The following is a 27,320-nucleotide window of genomic DNA, read 5'->3' as shown; positions in this document are numbered from 1 at the left end:
GTCAGAAGGAGAGAGAACGAGCGGGGGTCAGAAGGAGAGAGAACGAGCGGGGGTCAGAAGGAGAGAGAACGAGCGGGGGTCAGAAGGAGAGAGAACGAGCGGGGGTCAGAAGGAGAGAGAACGAGCGGGGGTCAGAAGGAGAGAGAACGAGCGGGGGTCAGAAGGAGAGAGAACGAGCGGGGGTCAGAAGGAGAGAGAACGAGCGGGGGTCAGAAGGAGAGAGAACGAGCGGGGGTCAGAAGGAGAGAGAACGAGCGGGGGTCAGAAGGAGAGAGAACGAGCGGGGGTCAGAAGGAGAGAGAACGAGCGGGGGTCAGAAGGAGAGAGAACGAGCGGGGGTCAGAAGGAGAGAGAACGAGCGGGGGTCAGAAGGAGAGAGAACGAGCGGGGGTCAGAAGGAGAGAGAACGAGCGGGGGTCAGAAGGAGAGAGAACGAGCGGGGGTCAGAAGGAGAGAGAACGAGCGGGGGTCAGAAGGAGAGAGAACGAGCGGGGGTCAGAAGGAGAGAGAACGAGCGGGGGTCAGAAGGAGGGAGAACGAGCGGGGGTCAGAAGGAGGAGAACGAGCGGGGGTCAGAAGGAGGGAGAACGAGCGGGGGTCAGAAGGAGGCAGAACGAGCGGGGGTCAGAAGGAGGGAGAACGAGCGGGGGTCAGAAGGAGGGAGAACGAGCGGGGGTCAGAAGGAGGGAGAACGAGCGGGGGTCAGAAGGAGGGAGAACGAGCGGGGGTCAGAAGGAGAGAGAGAGAGAGAGAGAGAGAGAACGAGAGGGGGGTCAGGAGAGCGAGGGGGGTCAGGAGAGCGAGGGGGGGTCAGGAGAGCGAGGGGGGGTCAGGAGAGCGAGGGGGGGTCAGGAGAGCGAGGGGGGGTCAGGAGAGCGAGGGGGGGTCAGGAGAGCGAGGGGGGGTCAGGAGAGCGAGGGGGGGTCAGGAGAGCGAGGGGGGGTCAGGAGAGCGAGGGGGGGTCAGGAGAGCGAGGGGGGGTCAGGAGAGCGAGGGGGGGTCAGGAGAGCGAGGGGGGGTCAGGAGAGCGAGGGGGGGTCAGGAGAGCGAGGGGGGGTCAGGAGAGCGAGGGGGGTCAGGAGAGCGAGGGGGGGTCAGGAGAGCGAGGGGGAAGGAGAGAGAACGAGCGGGGGTCAGAAGGAGAGAGAACGAGCGGGGGTCAGAAGGAGAGAGAACGAGCGGGGGTCAGAAGGAGGGAGAACGAGCGGGGGTCAGAAGGAGAGAGAACGAGCGGGGGTCAGAAGGAGGGAGAACGAGCGGGGGTCAGAAGGAGGGAGAACGAGCGGGGGTCAGAAGGAGGGAGAACGAGCGGGGGTCAGAAGGAGGGAGAACGAGCGGGGGTCAGAAGGAGGGAGAGAACGAGCGGGGGTCAGAAGGAGGGAGAACGAGCGGGGGTCAGAAGGAGGGAGAACGAGCGAGGAGAGAGAGAGAGAGAACGAGAGGGGGGTCAGAGAGCGAGGGGGGTCAGGAGAGCGAGGGGGTCAGGAGAGCGAGGGGGGTCAGGAGAGCGAGGGGGGTCAGGAGAGCGAGGGGGGTCAGGAGAGCGAGGGGGGTCAGGAGAGCGAGGGGGGTCAGGAGAGCGAGGGGGGTCAGGAGAGCGAGGGGGGTCAGGAGAGCGAGGGGGGTCAGGAGAGCGAGGGGGGTCAGGAGAGCGAGGGGGGTCAGGAGAGCGAGGGGGGTCAGGAGAGCGAGGGGGGTCAGGAGAGCGAGGGGGGTCAGGAGAGCGAGGGGGGTCAGGAGAGCGAGGGGGGTCAGGAGAGCGAGGGGGGTCAGGAGAGCGAGGGGGGTCAGGAGAGCGAGGGGGGTCAGGAGAGCGAGGGGGGTCAGGAGAGCGAGGGGGGTCAGGAGAGCGAGGGGGGTCAGGAGAGCGAGGGGGGTCAGGAGAGCGAGGGGGGTCAGGAGAGCGAGGGGGGTCAGGAGAGCGAGGGGGGGTCAGGAGAGCGAGGGGGGTCAGGAGAGCGAGGGGGGTCAGGAGAGCGAGGGGGGGTCAGGAGAGCGAGGGGGGGTCAGGAGAGCGAGGGGGGTCAGGAGAGCGAGGGGGGTCAGGAGAGCGAGGGGGGTCAGGAGAGCGAGGGGGGGTCAGGAGAGCGAGGGGGGGTCAGGAGAGCGAGGGGGGGTCAGGAGAGCGAGGGGGGGTCAGGAGAGCGAGGGGGGGTCAGGAGAGCGAGGGGGGGTCAGGAGAGCGAGGGGGGGTCAGGAGAGCGAGGGGGGGTCAGGAGAGCGAGGGGGGGTCAGGAGAGCGAGGGGGGGTCAGGAGAGCGAGGGGGGGTCAGGAGAGCGAGGGGGGGTCAGGAGAGCGAGGGGGGGTCAGGAGAGCGAGGGGGGGTCAGGAGAGCGAGGGGGGGTCAGGAGAGCGAGGGGGGGTCAGGAGAGCGAGGGGGGGTCAGGAGAGCGAGGGGGGGTCAGGAGAGCGAGGGGGGGTCAGGAGAGCGAGGGGGGTCAGGAGAGCGAGGGGGGTCAGGAGAGCGAGGGGGGGTCAGGAGAGCGAGGGGGGGTCAGGAGAGCGAGGGGGGGTCAGGAGAGCGAGGGGGGTCAGGAGAGCGAGGGGGGTCAGGAGAGCGAGGGGGGTCAGGAGAGCGAGGGGGGTCAGGAGAGCGAGGGGGGTCAGGAGAGCGAGGGGGGTCAGGAGAGCGAGGGGGGTCAGGAGAGCGAGGGGGGTCAGGAGAGCGAGGGGGGTCAGGAGAGCGAGGGGGGTCAGGAGAGCGAGGGGGGTCAGGAGAGCGAGGGGGGTCAGGAGAGCGAGGGGGGTCAGGAGAGCGAGGGGGGTCAGGAGAGCGAGGGGGGTCAGGAGAGCGAGGGGGGTCAGGAGAGCGAGGGGGGTCAGGAGAGCGAGGGGGGTCAGGAGAGCGAGGGGGGTCAGGAGAGCGAGGGGGGTCAGGAGAGCGAGGGGGGTCAGGAGAGCGAGGGGGGTCAGGAGAGCGAGGGGGGTCAGGAGAGCGAGGGGGGGTCAGGAGAGCGAGGGGGGTCAGGAGAGCGAGGGGGGGTCAGGAGAGCGAGGGGGGTCAGGAGAGCGAGGGGGGTCAGGAGAGCGAGGGGGGTCAGGAGAGCGAGGGGGGTCAGGAGAGCGAGGGGGGTCAGGAGAGCGAGGGGGGTCAGGAGAGCGAGGGGGGGTCAGGAGAGCGAGGGGGGGTCAGGAGAGCGAGGGGGGTCAGGAGAGCGAGGGGGGTCAGGAGAGCGAGGGGGGGTCAGGAGAGCGAGGGGGGTCAGGAGAGCGAGGGGGGTCAGGAGAGCGAGGGGGGTCAGGAGAGCGAGGGGGGTCAGGAGAGCGAGGGGGGTCAGGAGAGCGAGGGGGGTCAGGAGAGCGAGGGGGGTCAGGAGAGCGAGGGGGGTCAGGAGAGCGAGGGGGGTCAGGAGAGCGAGGGGGGTCAGGAGAGCGAGGGGGGTCAGGAGAGCGAGGGGGGTCAGGAGAGCGAGGGGGGTCAGGAGAGCGAGGGGGGTCAGGAGAGCGAGGGGGGTCAGGAGAGCGAGGGGGGTCAGGAGAGCGAGGGGGGTCAGGAGAGCGAGGGGGGTCAGGAGAGCGAGGGGGGTCAGGAGAGCGAGGGGGGTCAGGAGAGCGAGGGGGGTCAGGAGAGCGAGGGGGGTCAGGAGAGCGAGGGGGGTCAGGAGAGCGAGGGGGGTCAGGAGAGCGAGGGGGGTCAGGAGAGCGAGGGGGGTCAGGAGAGCGAGGGGGGTCAGGAGAGCGAGGGGGGTCAGGAGAGCGAGGGGGGTCAGGAGAGCGAGGGGGGTCAGGAGAGCGAGGGGGGTCAGGAGAGCGAGGGGGGTCAGGAGAGCGAGGGGGGTCAGGAGAGCGAGGGGGGTCAGGAGAGCGAGGGGGGTCAGGAGAGCGAGGGGGGTCAGGAGAGCGAGGGGGGTCAGGAGAGCGAGGGGGGTCAGGAGAGCGAGGGGGGTCAGGAGAGCGAGGGGGGTCAGGAGAGCGAGGGGGGTCAGGAGAGCGAGGGGGGTCAGGAGAGCGAGGGGGGTCAGGAGAGCGAGGGGGGTCAGGAGAGCGAGGGGGGTCAGGAGAGCGAGGGGGGTCAGGAGAGCGAGGGGGGTCAGGAGAGCGAGGGGGGTCAGGAGAGCGAGGGGGGTCAGGAGAGCGAGGGGGGTCAGGAGAGCGAGGGGGGTCAGGAGAGCGAGGGGGGTCAGGAGAGCGAGGGGGGTCAGGAGAGCGAGGGGGGTCAGGAGAGCGAGGGGGGTCAGGAGAGCGAGGGGGGTCAGGAGAGCGAGGGGGGTCAGGAGAGCGAGGGGGGTCAGGAGAGCGAGGGGGGTCAGGAGAGCGAGGGGGGTCAGGAGAGCGAGGGGGGTCAGGAGAGCGAGGGGGGTCAGGAGAGCGAGGGGGGTCAGGAGAGCGAGGGGGGTCAGGAGAGCGAGGGGGGTCAGGAGAGCGAGGGGGGTCAGGAGAGCGAGGGGGGTCAGGAGAGCGAGGGGGGTCAGGAGAGCGAGGGGGGTCAGGAGAGCGAGGGGGGTCAGGAGAGCGAGGGGGGTCAGGAGAGCGAGGGGGGTCAGGAGAGCGAGGGGGGTCAGGAGAGCGAGGGGGGTCAGGAGAGCGAGGGGGGTCAGGAGAGCGAGGGGGGTCAGGAGAGCGAGGGGGGTCAGGAGAGCGAGGGGGGTCAGGAGAGCGAGGGGGGTCAGGAGAGCGAGGGGGGTCAGGAGAGCGAGGGGGGTCAGGAGAGCGAGGGGGGTCAGGAGAGCGAGGGGGGTCAGGAGAGCGAGGGGGGTCAGGAGAGCGAGGGGGGTCAGGAGAGCGAGGGGGGTCAGGAGAGCGAGGGGGGTCAGGAGAGCGAGGGGGGTCAGGAGAGCGAGGGGGGTCAGGAGAGCGAGGGGGGTCAGGAGAGCGAGGGGGGTCAGGAGAGCGAGGGGGGTCAGGAGAGCGAGGGGGGTCAGGAGAGCGAGGGGGGTCAGGAGAGCGAGGGGGGTCAGGAGAGCGAGGGGGGTCAGGAGAGCGAGGGGGGTCAGGAGAGCGAGGGGGGTCAGGAGAGCGAGGGGGGTCAGGAGAGCGAGGGGGGTCAGGAGAGCGAGGGGGGTCAGGAGAGCGAGGGGGGTCAGGAGAGCGAGGGGGGTCAGGAGAGCGAGGGGGGTCAGGAGAGCGAGGGGGGTCAGGAGAGCGAGGGGGGTCAGGAGAGCGAGGGGGGTCAGGAGAGCGAGGGGGGTCAGGAGAGCGAGGGGGGTCAGGAGAGCGAGGGGGGTCAGGAGAGCGAGGGGGGTCAGGAGAGCGAGGGGGGTCAGGAGAGCGAGGGGGGTCAGGAGAGCGAGGGGGGTCAGGAGAGCGAGGGGGGTCAGGAGAGCGAGGGGGGTCAGGAGAGCGAGGGGGGTCAGGAGAGCGAGGGGGGTCAGGAGAGCGAGGGGGGTCAGGAGAGCGAGGGGGGTCAGGAGAGCGAGGGGGGTCAGGAGAGCGAGGGGGGTCAGGAGAGCGAGGGGGGTCAGGAGAGCGAGGGGGGTCAGGAGAGCGAGGGGGGTCAGGAGAGCGAGGGGGGTCAGGAGAGCGAGGGGGGTCAGGAGAGCGAGGGGGGTCAGGAGAGCGAGGGGGGTCAGGAGAGCGAGGGGGGTCAGGAGAGCGAGGGGGGTCAGGAGAGCGAGGGGGGTCAGGAGAGCGAGGGGGGTCAGGAGAGCGAGGGGGTCAGGAGAGCGAGGGGGGTCAGGAGAGCGAGGGGGGTCAGGAGAGCGAGGGGGGTCAGGAGAGCGAGGGGGGTCAGGAGAGCGAGGGGGGTCAGGAGAGCGAGGGGGGTCAGGAGAGCGAGGGGGGTCAGGAGAGCGAGGGGGGTCAGGAGAGCGAGGGGGGTCAGGAGAGCGAGGGGGGTCAGGAGAGCGAGGGGGGTCAGGAGAGCGAGGGGGGTCAGGAGAGCGAGGGGGGTCAGGAGAGCGAGGGGGGTCAGGAGAGCGAGGGGGGTCAGGAGAGCGAGGGGGGTCAGGAGAGCGAGGGGGGTCAGGAGAGCGAGGGGGGTCAGGAGAGCGAGGGGGGTCAGGAGAGCGAGGGGGGTCAGGAGAGCGAGGGGGGTCAGGAGAGCGAGGGGGGTCAGGAGAGCGAGGGGGGTCAGGAGAGCGAGGGGGGTCAGGAGAGCGAGGGGGGTCAGGAGAGCGAGGGGGGTCAGGAGAGCGAGGGGGGTCAGGAGAGCGAGGGGGGTCAGGAGAGCGAGGGGGGTCAGGAGAGCGAGGGGGGTCAGGAGAGCGAGGGGGGTCAGGAGAGCGAGGGGGGTCAGGAGAGCGAGGGGGGGTCAGGAGAGCGAGGGGGGTCAGGAGAGCGAGGGGGGTCAGGAGAGCGAGGGGGGTCAGGAGAGCGAGGGGGGTCAGGAGAGCGAGGGGGGTCAGGAGAGCGAGGGGGGTCAGGAGAGCGAGGGGGGTCAGGAGAGCGAGGGGGGTCAGGAGAGCGAGGGGGGTCAGGAGAGCGAGGGGGGTCAGGAGAGCGAGGGGGGTCAGGAGAGCGAGGGGGGTCAGGAGAGCGAGGGGGGTCAGGAGAGCGAGGGGGGTCAGGAGAGCGAGGGGGGTCAGGAGAGCGAGGGGGGTCAGGAGAGCGAGGGGGGTCAGGAGAGCGAGGGGGGTCAGGAGAGCGAGGGGGGTCAGGAGAGCGAGGGGGGTCAGGAGAGCGAGGGGGGTCAGGAGAGCGAGGGGGGTCAGGAGAGCGAGGGGGGTCAGGAGAGCGAGGGGGGTCAGGAGAGCGAGGGGGGTCAGGAGAGCGAGGGGGGTCAGGAGAGCGAGGGGGGTCAGGAGAGCGAGGGGGGTCAGGAGAGCGAGGGGGGTCAGGAGAGCGAGGGGGGTCAGGAGAGCGAGGGGGGTCAGGAGAGCGAGGGGGGTCAGGAGAGCGAGGGGGGTCAGGAGAGCGAGGGGGGTCAGGAGAGCGAGGGGGGTCAGGAGAGCGAGGGGGGTCAGGAGAGCGAGGGGGGTCAGGAGAGCGAGGGGGGTCAGGAGAGCGAGGGGGGTCAGGAGAGCGAGGGGGGTCAGGAGAGCGAGGGGGGTCAGGAGAGCGAGGGGGGTCAGGAGAGCGAGGGGGGTCAGGAGAGCGAGGGGGGTCAGGAGAGCGAGGGGGGTCAGGAGAGCGAGGGGGGTCAGGAGAGCGAGGGGGGTCAGGAGAGCGAGGGGGGTCAGGAGAGCGAGGGGGGTCAGGAGAGCGAGGGGGGTCAGGAGAGCGAGGGGGGTCAGGAGAGCGAGGGGGGTCAGGAGAGCGAGGGGGGTCAGGAGAGCGAGGGGGGTCAGGAGAGCGAGGGGGGTCAGGAGAGCGAGGGGGGTCAGGAGAGCGAGGGGGGTCAGGAGAGCGAGGGGGGTCAGGAGAGCGAGGGGGGTCAGGAGAGCGAGGGGGGTCAGGAGAGCGAGGGGGGTCAGGAGAGCGAGGGGGTCAGGAGAGCGAGGGGGTCAGGAGAGCGAGGGGGGTCAGGAGAGCGAGGGGGGTCAGGAGAGCGAGGGGGGTCAGGAGAGCGAGGGGGGTCAGGAGAGCGAGGGGGGTCAGGAGAGCGAGGGGGGTCAGGAGAGCGAGGGGGGTCAGGAGAGCGAGGGGGGTCAGGAGAGCGAGGGGGGTCAGGAGAGCGAGGGGGTCAGGAGAGCGAGGGGGGTCAGGAGAGCGAGGGGGGTCAGGAGAGCGAGGGGGGTCAGGAGAGCGAGGGGGGTCAGGAGAGCGAGGGGGTCAGGAGACGAGGGGGTCAGGAGAGCGAGGGGGGTCAGGAGAGCGAGGGGGGTCAGGAGAGCGAGGGGGGTCAGGAGAGCGAGGGGGGTCAGGAGAGCGAGGGGGTCAGGAGAGCGAGGGGGGGTCAGGAGAGCGAGGGGGGTCAGGAGAGCGAGGGGGGTCAGGAGAGCGAGGGGGGTCAGGAGAGCGAGGGGGGGTCAGGAGAGCGAGGGGGGTCAGGAGAGCGAGGGGGGTCAGGAGAGCGAGGGGGGTCAGGAGAGCGAGGGGGGGTCAGGAGAGCGAGGGGGGTCAGGAGAGCGAGGGGGTCAGGAGAGCGAGGGGGGTCAGGAGAGCGAGGGGGTCAGGAGAGCGAGGGGGGTCAGGAGAGCGAGGGGGGTCAGGAGAGCGAGGGGGGTCAGGAGAGCGAGGGGGGTCAGGAGAGCGAGGGGGTCAGGAGAGCGAGGGGGGTCAGGAGAGCGAGGGGGGTCAGGAGAGCGAGGGGGGTCAGGAGAGCGAGGGGGGTCAGGAGAGCGAGGGGGTCAGGAGAGCGAGGGGGGTCAGGAGAGCGAGGGGGGTCAGGAGAGCGAGGGGGGTCAGGAGAGCGAGGGGGGTCAGGAGAGCGAGGGGGGTCAGGAGAGCGAGGGGGGTCAGGAGAGCGAGGGGGGTCAGGAGAGCGAGGGGGGTCAGGAGAGCGAGGGGGGTCAGGAGAGCGAGGGGGGTCAGGAGAGCGAGGGGGGTCAGGAGAGCGAGGGGGGTCAGGAGAGCGAGGGGGGTCAGGAGAGCGAGGGGGGTCAGGAGAGCGAGGGGGGTCAGGAGAGCGAGGGGGGTCAGGAGAGCGAGGGGGGTCAGGAGAGCGAGGGGGGTCAGGAGAGCGAGGGGGGGTCAGGAGAGCGAGGGGGGTCAGGAGAGCGAGGGGGGTCAGGAGAGCGAGGGGGGTCAGAGAGCGAGGGGGGTCAGAGAGCGAGGGGGGTCAGAGAGCGAGGGGGTCAGAGAGAGAGGGGGTCAGTGAGAGGGGGGGTCAGAGAGGGGGGGGTCAGAGAGGGGGGGGTCAGAGAGGGGGGGGTCAGAGAGGGGGGGGTCAGAGAGGGGGGGGGTCAGAGAGGGGGGGTCAGAGAGGGGGGGTCAGAGAGGGGGGGTCAGAGAGGGGGGGGGTCAGAGAGGGGGGGGGGTCAGAGAGGGGGGGGGTCAGAGAGGGGGGGGGTCAGAGAGGGGGGGGTCAGAGAGGGGGGGGTCAGAGAGGGGGGGGTCAGAGAGGGGGGGGTCAGAGAGGGGGGGGTCAGAGAGGGGGGGGTCAGAGAGGGGGGGGTCAGAGAGGGGGGGGTCAGAGAGGGGGGGGTCAGAGAGGGGGGGGGGGGGGGTCAGAGAGGGGGGGTCAGAGAGGGGGGGTCAGAGAGAGGGGGGTCAGAGAGAGGGGGGTCAGAGAGAGGGGGGTCAGAGAGAGAGGGGGGTCAGAGAGAGAGGGGGTCAGAGAGAGAGGGGGTCAGAGAGAGGGGGTCAGAGAGAGTGGGGGTCAGAGAAAGAGGGGGTCAGAGAAAGAGGGGGTCAGAGAAAGAGGGGGTCAGAGAGAGAGTGGGTCAGAGAGAGAGTGGGTCAGAGGGAGAGTGGGTCAGAGAGAGAGTGGGTCAGAGGGAGAGTGGGTCAGAGGGAGAGTGGGTCAGAGGGAGAGTGGGTCAGAGGGAGAGTGGGTCAGAGGGAGAGTGGGTCAGAGGGAGAGTGGGTCAGAGGGAGAGTGGGTCAGAGGGAGAGTGGGTCAGAGGGAGAGTGGGTCAGAGGGAGAGTGGGTCAGAGGGAGAGTGGGTCAGAGGGAGAGTGGGTCAGAGGGAGAGTGGGTCAGAGGAGAGTGGGTCAGAGGGAGAGTGGGTCAGAGGGAGAGTGGGTCAGAGAGAGAGTGGGTCAGAGAGAGAGTGGGTCAGAGAGAGAGTGGGTCAGAGAGAGAGTGGGTCAGAGAGAGAGTGGGTCAGAGAGAGTGGGTCAGAGAGAGAGTGGGTCAGAGAGAGAGTGGGTCAGAGAGAGAGTGGGTCAGAGGGAGAGTGGGTCAGAGGGAGAGTGGGTCAGAGGGAGAGTGGGTCAGAGGGAGAGTGGGTCAGAGGGAGAGTGGGTCAGAGGGAGAGTGGGTCAGAGGGAGAGTGGGTCAGAGGGAGAGTGGGTCAGAGGGAGAGTGGGTCAGAGGGAGAGTGGGTCAGAGGGAGAGTGGGTCAGAGGGAGAGTGGGTCAGAGGGAGCGGGAGGGGGAGGGGGAGAGAGAGCGGGAGGGGGAGGGGGAGAGAGAGCGTGAGGGGGAGGGGGAGAGAGAGCGGGAGGGGGAGGGGGAGAGAGAGTGAGCAGGGCAGAGAGAGAGTGAGTGGGGCAGAGAGAGTGAGATAGAGAAAACGAGCAGGGTAGAGAGAGTGAACGAGCGGGGGAGAGGGAGAGAGAGTGGGGACAGAGAGTGCGAGAAACCGCAATATCAGGGGGTGGGTGGGAGAGAGGGAGGGGCGGGTACCGAGGGGGTCGGTGAAAGGGAGGGAGGCAGGGAGGGGTGGCACTGAGGGGGTGGGATGGGGAGGGGTGGCACTGAGGGGGAGGGAGGGAGGGGCGCACTGAGGGCATGGGAGGGAGAGGCGGCACCGAGGGGGTGGGTGGGTGGGAGGGAGGGGTGACAATGAGGCAGGTGTGACAGCGAGGGGGGAGGGGGCGACAGAGAAATACATAAACGTCTTCATCCCTTCGAACCCCACCAGGAGCCATCAGGTCACCACGTATGTGTTCATTTCTTGGACGGGGTTAATTGCGCTGCTGGTTGCCCCGACCATTGACCACGGACTGCCCAGATCACCCTGTCCGTACCTCGTGGCCTGGCAAGGAGCTTTGGCTCAAACCCCTGCCACCGCGAGCCAGGAGGTATGGGATTACTGTTGGTCTGCCCATATAGCGAGTGCTCGGTACTCGACAACGCACACCAAGATTACAGACCGTGAGGAAGGTAGGTCAAGGTCAGGCAGCAGCCAACGTTCCCCTGCACGAGGTCACATTCGCCTTGATGTCATCATCTGACGCCACCATTAATCAGGACCGCCCGCACCCAATACAATCATGTCGCACCATGCCCCACCCCCACCACTCCGTACTTGTACTTAGCATCGTTCAGAAGCTGCTGAATGCGTTGGCAGACGGCCTCCGAACTCTCGCCTGCCGCAACACTCTCTCCCTCCAGCTCCGACTCCTCCTCACCCTCCAGCACGTCACTGATCGCCAAAAGCACTTCGGGATGCATGGCTTCCCATTCCTCCTCCGGCTTCAACTGTATGTCTACGGAGAGTTGGGAGGCGGGAGAGAGCGGGATGGGGAGGGGGCAAGAGAGAGCGGGAGGGGGAGAGAGAGCGGGAGGGGGAGGGGGAGAGAGAGCGGGAGGGGGAGGGGGAGGGGGAGAGAGAGCGGGAGGGGGGAGGGGGAGAGAGAGCGGGAGGGGGAGGGGGAGAGAGCGGGAGGGGGAGGGGGAGAGAGAGCGGGAGGGGGAGGGGGAGAGAGAGCGGGAGGGGGAGGGGGAGAGAGAGCGGGAGGGGGAGGGGGAGAGAGAGCGGGAGGGGGAGGGGGAGAGAGAGCGGGAGGGGAGGGGGAGAGAGAGCGGGAGGGGGAGGGGGAGGGGTAGAGAGAGAGGGAGGGGAGGGGGAGGGAGCGCGGGAGAGAGAGCGGGAGGGGGAGGGGGAGGGAGCGCGGGAGAGAGAGCGAGAGGGGGAGGAGGAGAGAGAGAGGGAGGGGGAGGGGGAGAGAGCGGGAGGGGGAGGGGGAGAGAGCGGGAGGGGGAGGGGGAGAGAGAGCGGGAGGGGGAGAGAGAGCGGGAGGGGGAGAGAGAGCGGGAGGGGGAGAGAGAGCGGGAGGGGGAGAGAGAGCGGGAGGGGGAGAGAGAGCGGGAGGGGGAGAGAGAGCGGGAGGGGGAGAGAGAGCGGGAGGGGGAGAGAGAGCGGGAGGGGGAGAGAGAGCGGGAGGGGGAGAGAGAGCGGGAGGGGGAGAGAGAGCGGGAGGGGGAGAGAGAGCGGGAGGGGGAGAGAGAGCGGGAGGGGGAGAGAGAGCGGGAGGGGGAGAGAGAGCGGGAGGGGGAGAGAGAGCGGGAGGGGGAGAGAGAGCGGGAGGGGGAGAGAGAGCGGGAGGGGGAGAGAGAGCGGGAGGGGGAGAGAGAGCGGGAGGGGGAGAGAGAGCGGGAGGGGGAGGGGGAGAGAGAGCGGGAGGGGGAGGGGGAGAGGGAGGGGGGAGAGAGAGCGGGAGGGGGAGGGGAGAGAGAGCGAGAGGGGGAGGGGAGAGAGAGCGGGAGGGGGAGGGGAGAGAGAGCGGGAGGGGGAGGGGAGAGAGAGCGGGAGGGGGAGAGGGAGAGAGAGCGGGAGGGGGAGGGGGAGAGAGAGCGGGAGGGGGAGGGGGAGAGAGAGCGGGAGGGGGAGAGAGAGCGGGAGGGGAAGGGGGAGACAGAGCGGGAGGGGGAGAGAGAGCGGGGGGGGAGGCGGAGAGAGAGCGGGAGGTGGAGGGGGAGAGAGCGTGAGGGGGGAGGGAAGGGGAGGGGGACAGAGAGAGGGAAGGGGAGGGGGACAGAGAGAGGGAAGGGGAGGAGGACAGAGAGGGGGAAGGGAAGGGGGACAGAGAGGGGGAAGGGGAGGGGGACAGAGAGGGGGAAGGGGAGGGGGACAGAGAGAGGGAAGGGGAGGGGGACAGAGAGAGGGAAGGGGAGGGGGACAGAGAGAGGGAAGGGGAGGGGGACAGAGAGAGGGAAGGGGAGGGGGACAGAGAGAGGGAAGGGGAGGGGGACAGAGAGAGGGAAGGGGAGGGGGACAGAGAGAGGGAAGGGGAGGGGGACAGAGAGGGAAGGGGAGAGAGAGTGGGAAGGGGAGAGAGAGAGGGAAGGGGAGAGATAGAGGGAAGGGGAGAGATAGAGGGAAGGGGAGAGAGAGAGGGAAGGGGAGAGAGAGAGGGAAGGGGAGAGATAGAGGGAAGGGGAGAGATAGAGGGAAGGGGAGAGAGAGAGAGAGGGAAGGGGAGAGAGAGAGGAAAGGGGAGAGAGAGAGGAAAGGGGAGAGAGAGAGGAAAGGGGAGAGAGAGGAAAGGGGAGAGAGAGAGGAAAGGGGAGAGAGAGAGGAAAGGGGAGAGAGAGAGGAAAGGGGAGAGAGAGAGGAAAGGGGAGAGAGAGAGGAAAGGGGAGAGAGAGAGGAAAGGGGAGAGAGAGAGGAAAGGGGAGAGAGAGAGGAAAGGGGAGAGAGAGAGGAAAGGGGAGAGAGAGAGGAAAGGGGAGAGAGAGGAAAGGGGAGAGAGAGAGGAAAGGGGAGAGAGAGAGGAAAGGGGACAGAGAGAGGAAAGGTGACAGAGAGAGGAAAGGGGACAGAGAGGAAAGGGGACAGAGAGAGGAAAGGGGACAGAGAGAGGAAAGGGGACAGAGAGAGGAAAGGGGACAGAGAGAGGAAAGGGGACAGAGAGAGGAAAGGGGAGAGAGGAAAGGGGAGAGAGAGAGGAAAGGGGACAGAGAGAGGAAAGGGGACAGAGAGAGGGAAGGGGAGGGGGAGAGAGAGAGGGAAGGGGAGGGGGACAGAGAGGGAAGGGGAGAGAGAGAGGAAAGGGGAGAGAGAGAGGAAAGGGGAGAGAGAGAGGAAAGGGGAGAGAGAGAGGAAAGGGGAGAGAGAGAGGAAAGGGGAGAGAGAGAGGAAAGGGGAGAGAGAGAGGAAAGGGGAGAGAGAGAGGAAAGGGGAGAGAGAGAGGAAAGGGGAGAGAGAGAGGAAAGGGGAGAGAGAGAGGAAAGGGGAGAGAGAGAGGAAAGGGGACAGAGAGAGGAAAGGGGACAGAGAGAGGGAAGGGGACAGAGAGAGGAAAGGGGACAGAGAGAGGAAAGGGGACAGAGAGAGGAAAGGGGACAGAGAGAGGAAGGGGGACAGAGAGAGGAAGGGGGACAGAGAGGGGGAAGGGGAGGGGGACAGAGAGGGGGAAGGGGAGGGGGACAGAGAGAGGGAAGGGGAAGGGGACAGAGAGAGGGAAGGGGAGGGGGACAGAGAGAGGGAAGGGGAGGGGGACAGAGAGAGGGAAGGGGAGGGGGACAGAGAGAGGGAAGGGGAGGGGGACAGAGAGAGGGAAGGGGAGGGGGACAGAGCGAGGGAAGGGGAGGGGGACAGAGCGAGGGAAGGGGAGGGGGACAGAGCGAGGGAAGGGGAGAGAGAGAGGGAAGGGGAGAGAGAGAGGGAAGGGGAGAGAGAGAGGGAAGGGGAGAGAGAGAGGGAAGGGGAGAGAGAGAGGGAAGGGGAGAGAGAGCGGGAAGGGGAGTGAGAGAGGGAAGTGGAGAGAGGGAGGAAAGGGGAGAGAGAGAGGAAAGGGGAGAGAGAGAGGAAAGGGGACAGAGAGAGGAAAGGGGACAGAGAGAGGAAAGGGGACAGAGAGAGGAAAGGGGACAGAGAGAGGAAAGGGGACAGAGAGAGGAAAGGGGACAGAGAGAGGAAAGGGGACAGAGAGAGGAAAGGGGACAGAGAGAGGAAAGGGGACAGAGAGAGGAAAGGGGACAGAGAGAGGAAAGGGGACAGAGAGAGGAAAGGGGACAGAGAGAGGAAAGGGGACAGAGAGAGGAAAGGGGACAGAGGGAGGGAGTGGGGCAGAGGGAGGCAGAGGGGAGGAAGACAGAGAGAGACATGGGCAGAGCATGAGAAGGGGCGGCCAACGGGCAAGCAGAGCACGCGATACAGAAAGAGACCACACTCCCCTCGCTGTGACAACTCCCGAGCCTATTGGCCTGCGCGAGGTTTGGAGTTCCTTCTCAAGTCCCCTGAATCACATTCTGGTTTAATGTTTTAAGCTTCCCTTGTGGTTTTTCTTTTGGTGCATTTCTGGCTTCCCAATTAATTTGCCACTCAGATTATTTTTGTTTTTATTAGTTATTTGATTTTCTCTAAAATGAACCTCGTTCTATTGATCTTGCTCACGCTCTGCTGCGCCTTTTGCGCCGCCTCTCACTCTGCCATTGTTTCTTGCGCAATCACGCCGTCACCGGCGCACCCCCTGGTTCCATCATCCCCATCACCCGTGCTACCACTCACCACGTTTGGGGGCGGGGCAGATCAGCTTACCTGGTGGCTGTCCCACAAATTTTGCCCTCATTTCAGCCAGCTTACGTAGCTCTTTCTCATGGGCAGAATGCAGGTCTGTACTGCTAAGCTGAATTGAGAATAAAAGAAGGAACCAGTTAAACATCGGAGGCACTGAAGTCAGAGTCAGTGTGTGTGGAACCCGTACCCCAGTGAGAGTCAGTGTGTGTGGAACCCATACCCCAGTGAGAGTCAGTGTGTGTGGAACCCGTACCCCAGTGAGAGTCAGTGTGTGTGGGACCAATACCCTAGTGAGAGTCAGTGTGTGTGGAACCCATACCCCAGTGAGAGTCAGTGTGTGTGGAACCTGTACCCCAGTGAGAGTCAGTGTGTGTGGAACCTGTACCTCAGTGAGAGTCAGTGTGTGTGGAACCCGTACCCCAGTGAGAGTCAGTGTGTGTGGAACCCGTACCCCAGTGAGAGTCAGTCTGTGTGGAACCAGTACCCCAGTGTGAGTCAGTCTGTGTGGAACCAGTACCCCAGTGTGAGTCAGTCTGTGTGGAACCAGTACCCCAGTGAGAGTCAGTGTGTGTGGAACCCGTACCCCAGTGAGAGTCAGTGTGTGTGGATCCCGTACCCCAGTGAGAGTCAGTGTGTGTGGAACCCGTACCCCAGTGAGAGTCAGTGTGTGCGGGACCCGTACCCCAGTGTGAGTCAGTGTGTGTGGAACCCGTACCCCAGCGAGAGACAGTGTGTGTGGAACCCGTACCCCGGTGAGAGTCAGTGTGTGTGGAACCCGTACCCCAGTGAGAGTCAGTGTGTGTGGAACCCGTACCCCAGTGAGTGTCAGTGTGAGTGGAACCCGTACCCCAGTGAGAGTCAGTGTGTGTAGAACCTGTACCCCAGTGAGAGTCAGTGTGTGTGGAACCCGTACCCCAGTGAGAGTCAGTGTGTGTGGAACCCGTACCCCAGTGAGAGTCAGTGTGTGTGGAAACCGCACCCCAGTGAGTGTCAGTGTGTGTGGAGCCCGTACCCCAGTGAGAGTCAGTGTGTGTGGAACCCCTACCCCAGTGAGAGTCAGTGTGTGGAACCCGTACCCCAGTGAGAGTCAGTGTGTGTAGAACCTGTACCCCAGTGAGAGTCAGTGTGTGTGGAAACTGCACCCCAGTGAGTGTCAGTGTGTGTGGAGCCCGTACCCCAGTGAGAGTCAGTGTGTGTGGAACCCCTACCCCAGTGAGAGTCAGTGTGTGGAACCCGTACCCCAGTGAGAGTCAATGTGTGTGCGGAACCCGTACTTCCAGTGAGAGTCAGTGTGTGGAACCCGTACCCCAGTGAGAGTCAGTGTGTGTGGAACCCGTACCCCAGTGAGAGTCAGTGTGTGTGCGGAACCCGTACTTCCAGTGAGAGTCAGTGTGTGGAGCCCGTACCCCAGTGAGAGTCAGTGTGTGTGGAACTCGTACCCCAGTGAGAGTCAGTGTGTGTGGAACCCGTACCCCAGTGAGAGTCAGTGTGTGTGGAACCCATACCCCAGTGAGAGTCAGTGTGTGTGGAACCCATACCCCAGTGAGAGTCAGTGTGTGTGGAACCCGTACCCCAGTGAGAGTCAGTGTGTGTGGAACCCGTACTCCAGCGAGAGTCAGTGTGTGTGGAACCCGTACCCCAGTGAGAGTCAGTGTGTGTGGAACCCGTACCCCAGAGAGAGTCAGTGTGTGTGGAACCCGTACACCAGTGAGAGTCAGTGTGTGTGGGACCCGTACCCCAGTGAGAGTCAGTGTGTGTGGAACCCGTATCCCAGTGAGAGTCAGAGTGTGTGGGACCCGTACCCCAGTGACAGTCAGTGTGTGTGGAACCCGTACCCCAGTGAGAGTCAGTGTGTGTGAGACCCGTACCCCAGTGAGAGTCAGTGTGTGTGGGACCCGTACCCCAGTGAGAGTCAGTGTGTGTGGAACCCGTATCCCAGTGAGAGTCAGTGTGTTTGGAACCCGTATCCCAGTGAGAGTCAGTGTGCGTGGAACCCGTACCCCAGTGAGAGTCAGTGTGTGTGTGGAACCCGCACCCCAGTGAGTCAGTGTGTGTGGAACCCTTACCCCAGTGAGAGTCAGTGTGTGTGGAACCCGCACCCCAGAGATAGTCAGTGTGTGTGTGGAACCCGCACCCAGTGAGAGTCAGTGTGTGTGGAACCCGTACCCCAGTGAGAGTCAGTGTGTGTGGAACCCGTATCCCAGTGAGAGTCGGTGTGTGTGGGACCCGTACCCAGTGAGAGTCGGTGTGTGTGGGACCCGTACCCCAGTGAGAGTCCGTGTGTGTGGAACCCGTACCCCAGTGAGAGTCAGTGTGTGGGGAACCCGTACCCCAGTGAGAGTCAGTGTGTGGAGAACCCGTACCCCAGTGAGAGTCAGTGTGTGTGGAACCCATACCCCAGTGAGTCAGTGTGTGTGGAACCCGTATCCCAGTGAGAGTCAGTGTGTGTGGAACCCGTATCCCAGTGAGAGTCAGTGTGTGTGGAACCCGTACTCCAGTGAGAGTCAGTGTGTGTGGAACCCGTACCCCAGTGAGTCAGTATGTGTGGAACCCGTATCCCAGTGAGTGTCAGTGTGTGTGGAACCCGTACCCCAGTGAGTGTCAGTGTGTGTGGAACCCGTACCCCAGTGAGAGTCAGTGTGCGTGTGTGGAACCCGTACCCCACGGAGTCAGTGTGTCTGAGACCCGTACCCCAGTGAGAGTCAGTGTGTGTGGATCCCAGACCCCAGGGAGAGTCAGTGCGTGTGTTTGTGTGTGTGTATGGGAGCTGTGGCCATGCACTGGATACCTTCCAGGTGAATGGGTTGTTGGCCATGATAGATGCCAGGAGTTGGATCGCATTCTTGGAAACCAGGACAGACTTGTCGCAGAGTCTCCCAGTGGCCAAAGTTACCAATGACTGGAATCGCTTCAGAGGAAGGGCCTGAAAAAAAAAGGTGTGTCAGGCAGGAGATGCAGAAAATGGCACGGTAACAGTGGTTCACACAGCAGCTTCATGCTGCCAGGAACCCGGATTCGATTCCCGGATTGGGTCACTGTCTGTGCAGAGTCTGCACAGTCTCCCCGTGCCTGCGTGGATTTCTTCCGGGTGCTCAGATTTCCTCCAAGTCCCGAAAGACGTGCTGTTAGTTGAATTGGACATTCTGAATTCTCCCTCTGTGTACCCGAACAGGCGCCGGAGTGTGGCGATTGGGGGATTTTCACAGTAACTGCATTGCAGCGTTAATCTAAGATTCTTATTATTATCAGCGACTTAATCCCACCACAGACCCCGAACGGGCCAAGGTGCACTCGCGGCCACTTTGGGACCCAGCGTACCTTCTGCTGGACGATGCTCGTGAAGATCTGGAGGCTGCGGCTGCGGACGTGCGCGTGGACATCGTGCAGGTGCAGCTGGAGGGTGTCGAGGAAGCGGTCCCGGGTGTCCCGCGCTGCTCCATCCAGATTCGGCCCGTTTAGCACCCGTGTGACCATTTGCCCCATGGCAGCAAGCACAGCATTGCGCAGGGTGTAGTTCTGAAGGAAGGAGAGAAAGAGAGTTCAGCGGGCAAGGCGAAAGATTTGGCCCCAGTCCTCCAACCACCCCGCACTCTTCACAGCAGGAGTTCCTCATGGTTAGTGTCCTCTGCCCAAGCATTTTCAGCTGCTTCATCAGTGACCTTCCTTCCATCACAAGGTCAAATCTGTTCGACCTCCTGGTGGCACAGTGGTTAGCACTGCTGTTGAGGGCACGGAGGTCCTGGGTTCGATCCCGGCCCTGGGTCAGTGTGTGTGGATTTTCCACATTCTCCCCGTGACTGCGTGGGTCTCAAACCCACAATCCAAAAATGTGCAGGCTAGGTGGATTGGCCGCACTAAATTGCCCCTTAATTGGAACAAAAATGAATTGGGCACTCTAAATTCTTTATTTATTTTATTAATTTAGAGTTCCCCAGTGAGAGTCAGTGTGTGTGGAACCAGTACCCCAGTGAGAGTCAGTGTGTGTAGAACCCGTACCCCAGTGAGAGTCAGTGTGTGTGGAACCAGTACCCCAGTGAGAGTCAGTGTGTGTGGAACCCGTAACCCTGTGAGAGTCAGTGTGTGTGGAACCCGTATCCCAGTGAGAGTCAGTGTGTGTGGAACCCGTGCCCCAGTGAGAGTCAGTGTGTGTGGAACCCGTACCCCAGTGAGAGTCAATGTATGTGGAACCCGTAACCCTGTGAGAGTCAGTGTGTGTGGGACCTGTACCCCAGTGAGAGTCAGTGTGTGTGGAACCCGCACCCCAGTGAGAGTCAGTGTGTGGAACCCGTACCCCAGTGAGAGTCAGTGTGTGTGGAACCTGTACCCCAGTGAGGGTCAGTGTGTGTGGAACCCGTACCCCAGTGAGAGTCAGTGTGTGGAACCCGTACCCCAGTGAGAGTCAGTGTGTGTGTAATCCGTACCCCAGTGAGAGTCAGTGTGTGTGGAACCCGTACCCCAGTGAGAGTCAGTGTGTGTGGAACCCGTACCCCAGTGAGGGTCAGTGTGTGTGGAACCCGTACCCCAGTGAGAGTCAGTGTGTGTGGGACCCCTACCCCAGTGAGAGTCAGTGTGTGTGGAACCCGTACCCCAGTGAGAGTCAGTGTGTGTGGAACCCGCACCCCAGTGAGAGTCAGTGTGTGGAACCGGTACCCCAGTGAGGGTCAGTGTGTGTGGAACCCGTACCCCAGTGAGAGTCAGTGTGTGGAACCCGTACCCCAGTGAGAGTCAGTGTGTGTGGAACCCATATCCCAGTGAGAGTCAGTGTGTGGAACCCGTACCCCAGTGAGAGTCAGTGTGTGTGGAACCCGTACCCCAGTGAGAGTCAGTGTGTGTGGAACCCGTACGTCAGTGAGAGTCACTGTGTGGAACCCGTATCCCAGTGAGAGTCAGTGTGTGTGGGACCCGTACCCCAGTGAGATTCAGTGTGTATGGAACCCGTACCCCAGTGAGAGTCAGTGTGTGTGGGACCCGTTCCCCAGTGAGATTCAGTGTGTATGGAACCCGTACCCCAGTGAGATTCAGTGTGTGTGGAACCCGTACCCCAGTGAGAGTCAGTGTTGGTGGGACCCGTACCCCAGTGAGATTCAGTGTGTATGGAACCCGTACCCCAGTGAGAGTCAGTGTGTGTGGAACCCGTACCCCAGTGAGAGTCAGTGTGTGTGGAACCCGTACCCCAGTGAGATTCAGTGTGTGGGGAACCCGGACCTGTAGAAGCCAGGTATTTTGAATACAACTAGTATAGGTAAAAGATAGCTGTTTAAGTACTCATTTTAAAAAATGAGAATTTCAGCACACATAAATTCAGGACTTCAATATGATACATGAAACAGCATAAAATTCCATTATAAGATTATAGCAGCACAGTTGCAAGACAATTTGACACTGCTTGTGCTAATTGTCAAGGCCAAGGACTGAGTTCCATGGCAACTAGGTGGCAAGAGTCCAATGCAGTTTGTAAGAGCATTGAATCATATATATATATTCTCGATATGAAGTCTCAATTGTTACATTAGCCAAGCCAGCTAAAAGATTAGCAAAATATCACATTCCATAACATGTAGACATGAAACAATTAAAAAGCTGATGTTGCACATTGAAGATGGACGGCTTGCCATCAAATCAAATGTGTTTGAGTCTAACCCAAACCAATTAGGATTATATTGGGGTATGATTAGATGACTTAAGACAGATATGAAAGTGTACAACTGAAAAGTTTCCGCCTGCCATTTTAGTATTGTCTTTGGGGGGGGTGTTGTGCGGAGATGTCTTTGTGTTGTCTTTCTGTTAGTTTAGTCAGTTTTGTCCTTTATAGTCTCCATTTTAGAGATGTCTTTTGGGAGTTCTGTCAGTCTACCAGTCTGTGTCAGTGATGTTAGTCCACTTTTGACTTTGAGTTTGAGTTTGAGTTTAGCTGAAGATTAGCTCTCTCTCTCTCTTCATGTTTCATTGCCAGACTTTGACCTTTTAAAAGTTACTTTCGAGCTGTCTGCCTAAGCAAAGAAAGATAATGTCTGTAATTCTCTGAAAGCTTCGAATTGTCTACGAATTGCCTTTTAAATGACTTTCAAATTGTAATCAAGCGACTACAAATAAAACAATTCCTTTTGGCACCTGAGAAGTTTATACTGCAAATTTCTGCTGAGTTCCAGTATTCGCAAAGTGCTACTGATAACCGAATAGCAGAGATAATATAAATTCCTTCAACTATACACAGTCGAATAATACAAGGAATCGAACAACTTGGCAAAGTCCAGAAATAGTACAAATCTTACAACTTGTCGTATTGCGCCAGGACTTGATTCATCAACTAAGCTTCCCCCAAACTTGGCGTAGTTCGACAGGTTGATATCCCATAAATTATAAGATTCCTTCATTTTGGCGTAGTCAGCAGCTGGGGGGGGGGGGGGGGGGGGGGGGGGGGGGGGGTGGAGTACTGAGGACGACCTTCGGAGGCCCAGGTGACGACGGAAAGCTTCGAAGATAATCGGAGTAGTTCCGGAACCTTCGGGAAGCTTCGTAGATAATCGGAGGAGGCCCAGAAGACAGCCGGAACCCACGGCTAGACTAGGGTAAGAAATATATTTTTCACCCATTAAAAGTCTTAAAGCCGCATCAATCAGTACTTCGACCCTTGAAAAGAACATTTTTTATAGACTGTGTTAAATAAATCAAGTGCCAGTCGTTCAGACTATCATAGACGTAACTGGAAGATTAGTCACTGCAGTAACTAAAATAAAACAGTCTTTGAGGTCTTTAAGGCAGTCAGCGATCAAGAAAATTTATGGCTGATCCAAATCAAAGTGTAGATTCAGAGCCTTTCGCAGGCAGAAAATTACTCCCCACTACATCCAAGGGGGGTACTGGAATACCAAATGTTTCTGTTGAAGATATGTTGGGGGATTGTAGATCTTTCACTCGTAGACATTTTAACCTATGTGAAACCTCAAAAAAAATTGAATCAAAGTATGATATCCCCAGAGGACAGTGGTCCTTCAATAATATCAAGAGAGCATGGGGAAAATGCACACAATTACACGGTGCAGAACGTGTAAAATGGTCCCTGGTAATTACGGGACAGATACACAGTCAGCAAGAGATCATTGTTAAAAATAAAAGTGATCATCAGCTTCAGTCCACTAAAGACCAACTAAATGCAGTTCTTGAAGAATTGCAAGATGCAAAATCCAAACTTGAGCATTATGATGAAATTAAAACAGATTTGCAAAACAAAACCTCTGAACTCCAGCAGTTATCTTTTCAAATAACAGAATTCCAAAATCAAGTCTTTGAAGTGGAGTCAAAATACCGACAATTGCAATTAAAAACTGAGCGAATTGAACTTGAAAATTGCAAGTTAATCGAAGAAAGATGTGTTTTAGCTGAACACTGCAAAATTTCCGTGCAGAAATTTGAACAAACAGCACAAACTCAGGAAGAAGCCCAAGCACCCCACCTAGTGGCACAATCGGCAATTGCACAGCCGAGATCAATTGTTAAAAATAAATTATTTTCTCTGTCGGATGAATCAGACGAAGATAGTGTTCCTACAATACAAAATACTAAAGTAATTCGACTAGCCCCTTTAAAACGCAAACGGGTTAGAGTTGGAAGCAAAAAAATAGAAGATGGTGAAACTATCACTAGAAACATATTTGACCACCAATGGGTTCATGAACAAATTGACGAATGGTCCAAAGGTCTTCCACACCCTAAAATGGGTGGTATGACCACATGGGATGGAATTCACAGATTACAAGCCATTTACAGTCTCCACCCATTTGATGGAGTACAAATTCTGACTATCATGCTAGGTACTCGTGAAATTTCAACCCTTAGAAATGAAGTAGAAGTTGCTCTTGGAGACAATTTGCAAAATTTAGAAGCTGGTTGGCTAGCAGTCAAGAGTTGGCTATTAAAATTTCACCCCCCGAGGACCAATTGGTCTAAGATCACAGCTTGTTTTCAAAAAAATGATGACGATATTCAGGATTTTGAGGAAAGATTTTTACATACTTGGATGGAATATTCAGGGATGACACTCGACCAGGAAAATGACACATGGGATGCAAGCACTTTAAGTCCATTAAAAACGGCTTTTATAGCCGGTGTTAAACCTGGAGTTTCTGCTGCCTTGAATTTGGTTTTACCAGCTTGGGCCACAGCTGGCACATACCGAGACATAGTTGACCGATGCATTCAGATAGATCGTGGTTTGCACAATCAGGCAACTTTTAACACTGCAGCTGCTCAAATGCAGCCTATTGCTCAAATCCAGCCCATGTTACCTGCTGCTCCAGCGGCGGCTGTTGCAGCACCTGCAGGAATATCAGCAGTAACTACAATTTCACCACCAGCGCCAGGGCAAACATGTACCCTTGCTCCATTAAAATCATGTAAGGAAATACCACAATGTCTTTTCTGTGGTAGAGTAGGACACTGGATGGCAAAATGCTATCAAAAACAACGGATGGATTCAAGAGATGATAATGAAGTAGACAATGTTCACTACAATACATCTCCACCTCGTGGTCAACCATGTAACGTGTACCAACAAGACACACCCAGTTTGGCTTCTGGTCAGCAACACTGGCTAAGCAACTACAACCATGGTTTGCTTTTACAGTTAATCAACAACAGTATCATAATAGCCCAACTGTTTACCACATGGCTTTACAGAATCATCTCAGGCAACTGCCTGTTCGGCCTTCCACCATTATCCAATATGAAGATGATGTTCTGATAACCTCCATCAATAGAGATGATCATGACAAAGACTTACGGGTGGTCTTGAACCACCTCAGTACTAACAGTCACAAAGCTAGCTTTCACAAAGCACAAATTGCCCAGAAAGATGTTTACTTGGGACAGAAAATTTCCAAGCGAAAAAGGGAACTTACTCAGAACAGAACGGCTGCCATCAAAGCAGCTAAAGAAACCTCAATGTTTCACTAAAAAGTTGCAAGAACTGTCAACTTAAGAAAACTGTCATTATTCTGAACGTTGCTTTATTAATTTAAAGAAATTAACATATCTTGTTAGCTGTGTTTCCTTTAACAGAATCGACAAATTCATCTACAGAAAATCAAGATACAGCACAAGATTGGTTCAGTTATATATTTAATAAGTTATTGTATTTGATATTTTAAAATAAATGTTTAAAATTAGCCTGGAAATTAAAACTTCAAACAATGTGGAAGCTGCTTTAAAAAAAAACAATCTTTGATTAAAAGCCAAAAGAACAGGTCGTTCAAAGAAATTTGATAACGGGAATTTGGCAGCAATCCAACTTTTACTCCCAGTCCATTTGAGTGACAAAAAAAAGTTTAAAGATGCGAATGGCATCATTCCAAGCAATACGCCTCTTTTTGTCTCTGCAAGAAAATTAACCCTTTCAACAAGCTTTTGTGTATTATCCAGAAGATGTCAAAGACATGACATCAATTTTGATAATCATTTTACCATTTATTACTAGATCATATGTCCAACTTTTATTGTATAATCATTTTATTTGTATACAAGAAGTTATTATTAATTGTTTATTGCTGAATTATGTAATGATGATATCAATTTTCAATCAGTATATCAATGTTAAGATCTGTAAAATGTTAACCGTAGTATTACAAAATCGAATGGCACTTGACTATATGCTAGCTGAAAAAGGTGGCACCTGCGCCCTGATTGGTGCAGAGTGTTGCACTTTCATTCCCGATAACTCGAAAGAAGTTAAAGATTTGGCATTACATATCCAAAAAGAAATCAAAAAACTGGATCCATCCCAATTTATCTCTCTCTGGGATAAAATTTGTGGGCGGTTTGGACACACTGGAATGTCCACAATAAGAATAATCCTATTCTCCTCTGTAGCTGTATTCGTCATTTACATAACATACCAATGTGATCAAATTTGATTAATTTATTAATTATAATAATTATTTTGAAATGCCTGTTGTATTTTAAGTGCCAATTTTATTGTTTAAAACTGCAATGATTCTTTGCGCTTTTACCTGTCCTATCGCATTAATGATGTATTTAACCTTTTCTGATATATCTCACTTAATTTTTCGATTTATCAAAGGGCCGACTGTAGAAGCCAGGTATTTTGAATACAACTAGTATAGGTAAAAGATAGCTGTTTAAGTACTCATTTAAAAAAATGAGAATTTCAGCACACATAAATTCAGGACTTCAATATGATACATGAAACAGCATAAAATTCCATTATAAGATTATAGCAGCACAGTTGCAAGACAATTTGACACTGCTTGTGCTAATTGTCAAGGCCAAGGACTGAGTTCCATGGCAACTAGGTGGCAAGAGTCCAATGCAGTTTGTAAGAGCATTGAATCATATATATATATATTCTCGATATGAAGTCTCAATTGTTACATTAGCCAAGCCAGCTAAAAGATTAGCAAAATATCACATTCCATAACATATAGACATGAAACAATTAAAAAGCTGATGTTGCACATTGAAGATGGACGGCTTGCCATCAAATCAAATGTGTTTGAGTCTAACCCAAACCAATTAGGATTATATTGGGGTATGATTAGATGACTTAAACAGATATGAAAGTGTACAACTGAAAAGTTTCCGCCTGCCATTTTAGTATTGTCTTTGGGGGGGGGTGTTGTGCGGAGATGTCTTTGTGTTGTCTTTCTGTTAGTTTAGTCAGTTTTGTCCTTTATAGTCTCCATTTTAGAGATGTCTTTTGGGAGTTCTGTCAGTCTACCAGTCTGTGTCAGTGATGTTAGTCCACTTTTGACTTTGAGTTTGAGTTTGAGTTTAGCTGAAGATTAGCTTTCTCTCTCTCTTCATGTTTCATTGCCAGACTTTGACCTATTAAAAGTTACTTTCGAGCTGTCTGCCTAAGCAAAGAAAGATAATGCCTGTAATTCTCTGAAAGCTTCGAATTGTCTACGAATTGCCTTTTAAATGACTTTCAAATTGTAATCAAGCGACTACAAATAAAACAATTCCTTTTGGCACCTGAGAAGTTTATACTGCAAATTTCTGCTGAGTTCCAGTATTCGCAAAGTGCTACTGATAACCGAATAGCAGAAATAATATAAATTCCTTCAACTATACACAGTCGAATAATACAAGGAATCGAACAACTTGGCAAAGTCCAGAAATAGTACAAATCTTACAACTTGTCGTATTGCGCCAGGACTTGATTCATCAACTAAGCTTCCCCCAAACTTGGCGTAGTTCGACAGGTTCATATCCCATAAATTATAAGATTCCTTCTGTACCCCAGTGAGAGTGGAACCCGTACCCCAGTGAGTCAGTGTGTGAGTAACACGTACCCCAGTGAGAGTCAGTGTGTGTGGAACCTGTACCCCAGTGAGAGTCAGCGTGTGAAACTGTTGCTCGTTTTAGCCTTAGTTTAATTGCTTTTGTTCTGTCACCTTTGCTCGAGTCGCCACGTATCTTTCCGATACCGCCACGTGGTACAAGTCCGAATAATGATTAATAATCCAACACACCGCTTAGTAAGTTATAGCCTTAGTTTAATTGCTTTTGTTCTGTCACCTTTGCTCTTGAGTCGCCACGTATCTTTCTGATACCGCCACGTGGTACAAGTCCGAATAATGATTAATAATCCAACACACCGCTTAGTAAGTTTTAGCCTTAGTTTAATTGCTTTTGTTCTGTCACCTTTGCTCGAGTTGCCACGTATCTTTCTACCGCCACGTGGTTCAAGTCCGAGTAATGATTAATAACCCAACACACCGCTTAGTAAGAGTTAAATCAACGCTCATTTCTTATATACAGCAATTAATACTTATACATTAATTCTACTTCTAAGCTACTTCCTACAACTAACGGGCCAATACTTAACTTTGGAAATGGCCCACCAGGTCAGGGAAACGAATGGCCTTTCGTATGGGTTCTGAGCCTGCGGGATTCAAAGCTGGTACAGGTCGATAGTCAGGAGTTTCTATCTTGTAACGATCGTTGGGAGTAAGACTGACGATTCTAGCGGCTGTTGTAGAAGGTCAGCAGAAGGGTCTCGAAGGGTGCGGAGAGGAGAAGGCTCGATTTGAACTTGGCCCCTATTCTTATAGTCCCCGGGGGCTTCCCGCCTCTCGGGGCGGACCTTGTACCTGGTTCCAACTGATTGGACTTGGTCCCAATCACTTGGTTCGATTTTCTCCAATGCTGGAGCGATTCCTTGATCGAGGGGTGGTTGTTTACCTCTCTTTGTGTCAGCTGCTGCTGGCGCCGAAAGGACTGGGTCGGCTTTGTGTTACTAATTTGTAGCATATTGTTCCCGGGATTGCTACTTTATATGCAGATGGCTGGGGTGTTGTTATGTTGATGGCTGCAGGTATCGATTCGGTCTGGCTTCCCCAGAGGTGAATACACTGTTTTACCTGCAGCTGTCTGTTTGAGTCCTGTTGGCTGATTTTCCCATCAGCCTCTTCCGTTCGCCATTTTAAATCGGGGTTTGGCCATTGTAATCGGGAGTTAGCCATTTTACATGGCTACAGAACCCATACCTCAGTGATAGTCAGTGTGTGTTGAACCCGTATCCCAGTGAGAGTCAGTGTGTGTGGAACACATACCCCAGTGAGAGTCAGTGTGTGTGGAACCCACATCCCAGTCAGAGTCAGTGTGTGTGGAACCCGTACCCCAGTGAGAGTCAGTGTGTGTGGAACCCGTACCCCAGTGAGAGTCAGTGTGTGTGGAACCCGTACCCCA

The 27,320-nt window shown here is 57.8% G+C and overlaps 1 protein-coding gene and 1 non-coding gene across 2 annotated transcripts in view; both read right to left on the bottom strand.

Annotated features, from left to right (window-relative positions):
* Nucleotides 1-27,320, bottom strand: part of ncapd2 (non-SMC condensin I complex, subunit D2) — a 136,209-nt gene that overhangs the window by 85,540 nt on the left and 23,349 nt on the right. The window contains exons 9-12 of the mRNA XM_072477587.1: nt 17,931-18,128; nt 17,401-17,535; nt 14,634-14,721; nt 10,677-10,857 (exon numbers count right to left, since the gene is read on the bottom strand). Of these exons, the coding sequence (XP_072333688.1) occupies nt 10,677-10,857; nt 14,634-14,721; nt 17,401-17,535; nt 17,931-18,128 (602 nt within the window). The remainder of the gene's footprint in view (nt 1-10,676; nt 10,858-14,633; nt 14,722-17,400; nt 17,536-17,930; nt 18,129-27,320) is intronic.
* LOC140393394 (small nucleolar RNA U85) lies at nt 10,291-10,603 on the bottom strand. The gene has a single exon (XR_011935589.1). It is a non-coding gene; the product is annotated as a small nucleolar RNA U85 (small nucleolar RNA).

This window comes from Scyliorhinus torazame, chromosome 16, assembly GCF_047496885.1.
Source record: "Scyliorhinus torazame isolate Kashiwa2021f chromosome 16, sScyTor2.1, whole genome shotgun sequence".
Classification (NCBI taxonomy): Eukaryota; Metazoa; Chordata; class Chondrichthyes; order Carcharhiniformes; family Scyliorhinidae; genus Scyliorhinus; species Scyliorhinus torazame.
Note: the sequence above shows the minus strand (reverse complement) of the source record. Positions and strands in the feature narration are given on the sequence as shown.